Source organism: Scleropages formosus, chromosome 3 (genome assembly GCF_900964775.1).
Source record: "Scleropages formosus chromosome 3, fSclFor1.1, whole genome shotgun sequence".
In the NCBI taxonomy this organism is placed as follows: domain Eukaryota; kingdom Metazoa; phylum Chordata; class Actinopteri; order Osteoglossiformes; family Osteoglossidae; genus Scleropages; species Scleropages formosus.
The window spans coordinates 4,728,310-4,737,559 of NC_041808.1; the positions used below are offsets into that span (position 1 = coordinate 4,728,310).

General features: G+C 47.6%; 1 protein-coding gene across 1 annotated transcript; it reads right to left on the minus strand.

The window, feature by feature from the left end:
• Positions 1 to 924: 924 nt before the first annotated feature.
• Positions 925 to 6,783, minus strand: kcng3 (potassium voltage-gated channel, subfamily G, member 3). The gene is made up of 2 exons (XM_018747297.1): positions 5,654 to 6,783; positions 925 to 2,472 (listed from the first exon to the last, which is right to left on the minus strand). Exons 1-2 carry the CDS (start codon positions 6,295 to 6,297, stop codon positions 1,827 to 1,829), a joined length of 1,290 nt encoding a protein of 429 aa, XP_018602813.1. The 5' UTR covers positions 6,298 to 6,783; the 3' UTR covers positions 925 to 1,826.
• Between the last annotated feature and the right edge of the window lie 2,467 nt (positions 6,784 to 9,250).

Here is a 9,250-nt window from a genome sequence, read left to right on the forward strand (position 1 = left end):
GCTGAGTCAGATCAACACGTCTAGTTCAAACTTTATTCCCAGTCAATACTGAGCATTTTCCAATTCCACTTCTGATACAGCATAAAGAAAAAATGTTTCTAGCATTTATAGTCAATTCTTGTCATAAGTTATACAAAACTCGGCTGATTTTAATCTTTAGTATATAGTTTTTTTTTGTGCAAAATACCTGAAGCCATCATGCATTCTAGCACAGAATCTTAAACTGGACAGCCTCGTGCTATTTTTCATCTAGAGTACTGCAGCGGCAAACCTTCTGTTTGCAGGTTACCTTATGTTAAATAAGAAATTAGGTTTTACTTGAAATGTTTTGATTTTGCTCAAAGATTTCTAAGTTGCATTCATTGTTAAATCTGATACAAAACATTGCATAAGATTCGTAAAAAGTAAAGAGGGTATCAACCTGATCATCACAGACAAACTCCCTGCAGTTGGGATTCTAGATGTGAGATACTTACACTGGTGACGGCACTCTAAATCAATATTTTGCACGTTGCTCCATCCAATTTGTCATTCTGAATAAGCATCACATGAAAAGGCTACTTAATGTTCTAGAACCACTCTGTTCGATACGCTAGTAAACAAAAAAAGGCTCCATTCAGTCCCTCGCAGTCCTGGCATTTTCACAGGCGCCTAGCTACTGCCCATCTGTGGGACAGAGTGTGACAGCTTCACATTAAATTAACACATAATGGAACGAAGACAGACAGTGAAATGAATATATAAATAAATTAAGAGACGTTTTTCATTGTACGTCTTTTCTCCGCACATAGAATTGCGAAGTCACACTTCGGATTCCAAGGTTTCTTTTGTGTGGAGCAACAGCATGGTTTCTCTGGCAGCCCTGGAGAAGCTGCAAGACTTCAACAGAGCTCTGGAAAGGCCTCAGAGACTTCTACGCAGGAGGTTAAATGCTTCTCACTGGCCACCAACAGCGTGGTGATGGGGAGTCGCAGGAAAGGGGGTGGGTTGGCCGATGCTGGAAAGAAAAAGAGAGCAAGATCTTCGGCGTGGCTCTTACTCACAGTGCCCCGATGGATGAGAGTCTCGCTGAAAATCAAGCTCTCAGTCCGTGAACTTGCAGCATTAACCAAAACACCAGCTTCCCCACGACAGCCCTGCCACTCTGCAGCACCTGGTGTTCAGCAAAGCAGACCTCCTACACACCGTCCCCCCGTCCTCCCCTCCACTGCTTCCTTCTGTTTTCTGCATTGCATCCTACATGTACATCTCCCAACGCAAGAGATGACCATAAAGGCTCCTGAAGGGACACTCCATGTGATATAAGGTGAACATAAACACACTAATAGGGATAAGCTTGTTGCAGCAAAGTGCACCTCGGGCTACAAGTGAGCAGCTCGACATAATCATCCCTTCCGAATTGGATTCTGTGTCCTTTCTCCAGGCCAGGATGGAACATCAAGTACAATTTACCTTGCTTTTCTCAGCGCAGGTGGGGGTATCAATAGGTTGTAACATTTACTTGGATTCTCATGTCAAGATGCACTTTGGTCACTGTATCTATTGGAACAAAGATAGGTGTTTAGGTATTCTCATCATTATTGACACACCCCGCCTTTCCAACCCGAAATATCTCTTCATGTCAGAGTCCAGGGTCAAAAGGTGGGGGGTGGTGAACTACATAAACAAAATACTGCATCAATTGCATGTTTAAATCTGAGTTTTAAAGGGAATTGATGCGGAGCAACATGAGCAAGGCTCCGGATGCAGAGGAAAATGAACGCAATGCACTTCAAGAGCCTGGGAGACAACTGGAAGGCCAGAAGGTCTCAGGGTGAGTGGAGGAGTCAGTTGAGGAATTCTGTGGACAGGCTGCGGTGGTAGCGGGCGGTACGGAGGCGGAGCTCGTGGTAGCACTGCACGAAGCTGTGGTAGATGAACGTGATGGGCAGTGCCAGGAGAACGATGCCGCTCACCACACAGAGCCCCCCCAGCACGCGGCCGGGCATGGTGATGGGGTACATGTCTCCATAGCCCACCGTGGTCATGGAGATAATAACCCACCAGCAGGCGGCCGGGATGCTGGCGTAGTCATCGTTTCTGGTCTCCAGGTCCAGGCCATGCTCAAGGAGCTGAGCTAGGGCGCCGAAGATGGCCATGGCCACGCCCACGAACACCAGCAGCATCACCATCTCGCGGTAGCAGCGACGCAGCGTCAGACCCAGCGACTGCAGGCCCAGGAAGTGGCGCGCCAGCTTGATGAGCCAGAAGATGCGCATCATACGGAGGGCGCGCAACGTGACGCCCGCCCGCTGCAGCTGGGGGCTCTCGCCCGTGACGGCGGAAGCCAACGCCGAGGCGTAGTAGGGCGCGATGGCCAGCAGGTCGATGACGTTGAGCGGTCGCCGCAGAAACTCGCACTTGTCCTTGGACACGAGGAAGCGCACGATGCACTCCGCAGTGAACCAGCCGATGCACACCGCCTCGATGACCCTGAGGACACCGAAAATTGCACACTTCACAGAGAGCAGAGGCGAATCCTAACGCAGCAAGGCAAGAAAGAGAAGAAGCACCAGGCAGGTAGATACCTCCAGCAAGCAGCACCTGAAATTTGTATCTGGTCCTTATTCTGAGAGCAGCAAGGTGGCTTGACTGCATAATGCTCAGCTGAAGGTATTTACACTCTGTAAAGCCATGCATTCATCCAGTGACAGTCCCCCAATTTCTATATTTGTCTTATAGAAATTACATTAGAACACATATTATCATGCATGATACGCACCATGCTGTCAGCAGTTTTTTTTCAATGTGCTAAAATATCTTTGCGCTACTGACTCAATGGTGTTTTCCCTTGAGGAGACAACAGTAAAAAATGGAAAGAGCTTCCTATTGATCATTCTGATCTCTGGGACTTGGCCATAAAGGAGTTGGCTCGGAGCCAGTGGTGGTGAATTTATGTTAACTTGAGAAACTAGGTGCGTGATCTGGAGTTTCAGCTATCACTATGGCTGAATCCTCCCCCTGCTGTGTGCTTAATTTGAATCGCTTCAAGTAATATTTACATATATAGAAATGTAACCTTTGTGGATCACTGCTGATAAGGAAGCCATAATAACATTATATTTCTCAGAAGGCATAAGATCCACTGATGGAAATCTAAATGCAAAGTCAAACTCGGAAAAAGTTCTAAAATCAGTTAAAAAGTCATTTTTTTATTCAGTGGTTTGTCTCATCTACAGAAAACACCATTAATTCACCGATGGGATGCTGGAACTGAAGACAAAGTCCTTACTATTTGCGGGGAGTCAAGTTGTTAAGAAACTGGAGCGATGACCAAAGGTTTCAGCATCCAGGAAGGAGCCTTTGAGATCAGGGCCCCCCAGCCCCAGGACCACGGTATGGCACTTACCCTGAGTTACGTCCATAAATAACATCCTGCTGCATACTTGGGTAATGCTGTGGAATTATACACTGCGTGCGTCACTTTGAATAAAGACCCCCACTTGAACACGCAAGCAATCATCTAAATAATGTAGTATGATAATTTACCACACTAAGCTCTGAATGCCCCCTGCAACCTTGCGAAGTTACTGAGTAAAGAACAATTTTCTCCTTTACCTCCTTCTCTTAGATCTAATCTTGCAGGTTTTGAGCACCAGTATGAAGAGGGGAAATATATCATTTAAGTCTGCACCAAATTGCCAGCTCACAGTAGAATGATGGGTGCTTATATTGAATAAATCTCTCCGAGGCTCATATCTATAAATCGTATTTTGGTTCTGGGGTATAGTTTTTTTTTTTTAATCACAAAGGCTTTGTAGGAAAGGCTAACGAATGTTCTGGAATCTCCATTATTAAGCCTAGCAGCCCAAGGTTTCGGAAATGATGCCATCACCTCATATTTATGGAAATAATCACATCCAGGGCTGGATATTAAATGTCATTATTGAGGTATGGAAGAAAGGTTACTCTTCGGTTTTCATCTCGACGCAATATAACTCAATTAACAGAGGGCAGCTGGTGGTGCAGTGGTTAGCGCTCCTCTCTTAAATACAAAAGGTTGCAGGTTTGAATCCCATGTCTAGTTGCAGTACCCTTGTGCAAGGTACTGATGCTAAATTACTCCACTAAAATTAGCCAGCTGTGTCAGTGGGTAAGAAGCTTAACACTGTAAGTCACTTTATGTCAAATACATCAGCTACATTAATAAATTTGACCAAGGGAGGTTCCTCATTTTTTTTCATGTCACATGTCTTTTATAAGTAATTTTTACTTCTTTGCACATGTGAAAGGTCATTTTTTTTACCTTCCTGGTTGGTGATGAATGGTTATAAAATATGAGAGAAAGAGGTATTTAAATTTTACGGGCAATTTTAAAAGGCTCTAAGGGGTCTGTGTTAGATTAGTTTTGTACAGAGGAATCAGTATTTGACTGTGGGGAAGCTGACCGCAAAGTCATCATCAAAGCGGCTTGAGTGGACTTTTTAAAATGCGTTGTTTCATGTTGTTTGGCAGACACTGATTGAATATTGACAATCTGCAGTCTGTGACATTGATGATCAATGGGGCGAATTCAGGGAGGAAAGACAAAGAAAAGTGGGGGGGAGGCGGCTGAATCTGGGAATAATTTAGAGATAATAAAAATAAGTGTAATCTGATGTACTCTGGAACATCCTGCTGGTGTCTGAGGGGGTTCATTATCACTGGCAGACCAAGGCACCTGCTCCACCCTCACGTGACCTCCGCTGCTGAGAGCTGCACGTGCAAGGGCTACACCCGCACCACGCGCCCCACCCGGGTCGGTGCGCCGCCTCTCAGTCTTTATTAAAAGGCCGCACTGTTCGTCCGTGCACGTGGAAGAAGAATATTAAAGTCATTAATGTGGCGTATGGCAGTGCAGTTCCCTCAAGGGCCCCCCACCTGTCCAAAGGATGACGGATCGTACCTGAGATGCGCCACGTTCTGCAATAATTAATAGAGCCGCAGGGCTCAGTGTTTGATGGGGGTCAGTCCTTACCCTGGTAAAACTCATAATACTGTGAAAAAACCAATAACCCATCATTAATGAGGGAAAACCCCTTTGATTTCCGAATAATGAAGGTGAGACGCCTCTAACTCTTTCACACCCAGCAATTGAGACTGTAATGTACAGAGTAACACTGTGGAATAAAGAGGAACTGTGCAGTTTTTATGGTGGAAAACAGAACAAAAGAGGTGAGCATCTGGGCACGAAACATGACAACAATAATAATGTCCGAGCGTGAACAAACGCAGCAGGTCCCCGTCGGGTCCGTTTCAGTCATCCAGACTCTGGAAAAATAACCATGTGAGTGAATTTGCAAAGGTAATCAGGCTCATTGAAGCGACATAACTGTTTTTCCCGGCGTGTGTGGATGATCCTCACAGATATGATGCGCAAAATGACATGTAATAACTGCAATGAAGAAAAACGGCCATAAGCAGCGGAGGTGTACGAGAATGGCCCCGAGAGAGGTTCTCATGATGAGGTGAGTGATCCTCTCATGGTGTGAGTGATGCTTTGATGACGGACTGATGATGCGAGTGATGCTCTGGAAATGTAAGTGATGCGCTGCTCTCATGGCAAGTCATGTGGATGATGCTCTGATTTTGTGAGTGATGCTCTGGTGACTGATGACCGGGGCGACGTGGCTACCTGTGCTCCTCCGAGCTCCTGTTTTTGGCCGTCTCCCAGTCGGGGAGGGTGCTGGCGCACAAGACCACCATGGACACGATGACAAAGACCACGGACACGGAGGCCAGGATCTGCGCGGCCACGGACGACGTGGGCTCCTCGAAGGTCCTGCGCATCCTCTCGAGCCACGTGGCGCTGCTGCTGCCGCCGCGCGCCTCCTCGTCGCCCCTGAGATCCTCCTCGGAGAAGCACGTGTAGGAGTCGGACATCCGGTCGTCGAGCCGCCGCTGGCAGCAGAACTCCAGGTGCGAGCTCTCGAGCCCCCAGTAGACCATCTCGTTGTAGAAGGAGAGCTCGCACATGCGCGGCACGAAGCGCAGCTTGCCCGACTTCACGTAGAGCATGATGAAGACGAAGGCCTCCGAGTGCCGGTCGAAGAAGAACTCGTTGCGCTCGCGGTCGTAGTCGTCGCACACCTCGAGCACCTCCTTCTCCGAGGAGCAGCCGTGCAGGCGGCTCACGCGACGCAGCGGAAAGTCCTTGATGGCGTCGCGCGGGAACGCGTAGCGCGTGCCGCCCACGTTCAGGATGCACACGCTCTTGCCGAACTTCATCGCGGAGCGGCTCGTCCCCCGGGGGTCTTCCGTGGCCCCCCTGCGGGTCATGCGCGCGCGCGCGGGACCTCCATCGTGCGGGAACTCCTGCTCAGAGTCCACCACGGTCCTGAGTCCGAAGTGCAGAGAAGACAGTCCAAGGCTCGGAGTCCGGTGCCCAGTGTCCAGGGTCTGCAGTCCAAAAGTATAGATTCTAGTGGTCTGGGGTACAAGAGTCCAGAATCTAGAGTCCAGATTCCAGTGTCCAGAGTCTAGAGCCCGGAGTCCACATCCCCCAGTGTGCAGGATGCATGGCGCAGAGTCCAGAGTACGAGTCCCGAGTCCAGTGAGTGTCAGGTGGCCGTGCGGGTGTCCAGGAGTCGCGGGGATCACGGATATCCCCAGGAGGACCTCCTCCCTGTGCTTTCCTGGCACACGCGCTCTGACAGCCCGGAGTGGAAGGAGCGCAACGGCGCGCGCACCCCCCTCCCCTCCCCTCCCCTCCCTCGCGCTCTCTCGCTCGAGTGCTGGATGGAGGGCTGGGCTGCGGCTCCTCTCGCTCCCTTTTCTCGACTGGGCTCGTCCACGGAGGGCAGCTCCACTTTTGCACTTGTGATGTCACGAGCAGCACGCCCCCCCCCTACCACCACCAGACCCCCCTACCCCCACCCCCCTCCGGTCCCTCGCCGGCGGAGCTGCTCCGGACTCGCAAGAGCTCGAGCGCAGTTTTTACGCACGGCGCGCGCGGCGCGCCCGGTGCGCACCGATCGGATGGCTCCTTGTCGTTTCAGTCCTAAGATTGATTGTTTTATATACTTGTTGTACGTTCGATTTTTTTCGTGCGTTGAATTGTTTTTACTTCATAAACCATCGATTTTTACAAAGAAACTAAACATCTCCTTTAGTTGACGCCTTTCTCCAAAGCGACTAACCATGTTTTACCCATTTAAACAGTAAGGTGCTTTTATCTGTAACGATTCAGGGAAAGTATTTTCCTTGAGGGAACTGCAGCATGAGGCTGGATTCGACCCCGCCATTCTAACCACTGCGCCACCTACTGCCCAGCAATAAATTTCCTCAAAGATTCACCTGCACACACTTTGCACACAAAACTACAATCAGCTCAGTCTGATTTCTGCAACAGCGCTGTGTTTCTTCATTCTATTATTTATTATGTGTTTATTATTCTCATGGTTTCCTTCCCCAGAGCAATGGATATGAAGAGTACAGGACTGTTCCTGCACACACTTATCTCTGGAAATACCTCCTGCTGTAGTAGGACTCTAGTGTTTTGGGACGCTGCTGTTGAACTCATGGTGTTCGAGACTTGTTTGTCTCAAAGTGAGGTGTCACAAAGACCTTCTGAAGAATGAAAAACATCGTGGGGGGGGGCAGTTTGGATACACCATTTCCTCTGTAATGTGTGTTCTCACAGATAGTGTTTCTGACCCGCTGGGGATCAGTGCTCTCTCACTGGCAGAAATGCCCAATTTTTGGCTCAACATGACCTGTTTGGAACTGCTTGCAAGCTGAACCAGGGTTTGACTGCCACTGGGGTTTTAAATTACTAAATAAAGAGGACCGGAGCTCAAAACCGTCCACTAGATGGCACTTATTTCGAAATGGAAATCACAGGTTGCTGGAACCTTACCACCTGTGCAGGTGAAATAAAGGCAGTGCTGATGTTGCCAGGCTTGGCCATATTTACATGGCTGAGAAGAGCACTGTGGCAAGTGCATTAATCGCCAAGCTTTATTCATTAGTGTTTGGCACCTCTCAGGAGCAGCTGGTAGTATAGTGACTAAAGATACTGCCTTTGGCTCCAGGTAGGAGACAGGCTGCAGGTTCAAATCCCCCTTCCAGATATATGGCCCTGGATCAAAGTACTTGCCCTAAACTACTCCAGTAAACTGACCTGGTAGGACAAGTGAATAAATTACTATAAGTTACTTTGGAGAAAAGCATCAGATAAATTTGCCATGTCATTCTGGTGAGAAATCCCACTATAGCAGAATGAAAAATATCTGGTGCCAGCTACTCCAAGAACTAAAGACAGATGAGGAAATGAGAGCATCTGACCTTAGAAATTACTCTATGCATCCCCTCCCCCATGTTGCTGTTAGAGAGGGTTGAGGCCTTTTAATGAAAATCTTGTCCAGCCGCAGACCACTGATTCACACTGATCTTTGCTCTAAGACCTTAACCACAAATCTGAAATGCATTTGCAGCATTTAAAGTACGATGTGCTGTGTGTATTACTGGTTCTTTGTTGACTTTTCCTTTGAATGACACTATTGATGAAGTTATCACAAAATATGTCTAATATTTATTTTCAAATACAGGTGGGCAATAATGGAGTCAGTTTTCCTTATTACATTTTCATACAGCAGACATTTTTCTGGAAAGTTAAGTACAACTCATGGTATATTAATTATATTAACAATGAATGATGAAACTGCTGGACCGATCACCATGGTTTTATTTTTAATCAAAGTGAGTAACGCTGCTGTCTCACAGCGCCTGGGCAGTGTGAGAGGACATGGGTTTGATCCCTGCTCAGTCTGTGTGGACTTTGCATGTTCTCCCCATGTCTGCGTGAGTTTCCTCTGGGTGCTCTGGTTTCCTCCCACAGTCCAACGACATGCTGTTCAGGTTCACCCACAGTGTGTGAGTGACAGAGAGAGTGTATTCCACTGATGTTTGGATAAGTGACCCAGTGTAAGTAGTCTATCTAGCAGCGTAGGTCACCTTGGTGAATAAGGTGTGTGGGCTGGTAACACTACATAGAGTTCATTGGAAGTCGCTTTGGACGAAAGTGTCTGCTAAATAAATAAATGTAAATGTAATCATATTTAACAGAATAACATAACTTCGGATGCAACAATATGAGCGTGTATGGTGAAATGCAATATATGAGCACTTCTGCGTGAGTATCCACACTGTGTGAATACATGCACGCATATACGTGTTCATGTACTTGTGTGTCTATGTATGTTCTTTTGTTTGCATGTCTGTTTGAACATAT

Excerpts from the sequence above, each read along its gene's own strand:
- kcng3 (XM_018747297.1), bottom strand. The coding sequence starts at position 6,297 with ATGACCCGCAGGGGGGCCACGGAAGACCCCCGGGGGACGAGCCGCTCC. Across the intron at positions 2,473-5,653 it reads AGGAGCTCGGAGGAGCACAG|GGTCATCGAGGCGGTGTGCA; the intron begins GTAGCCACGTCG and ends CGGTGTCCTCAG.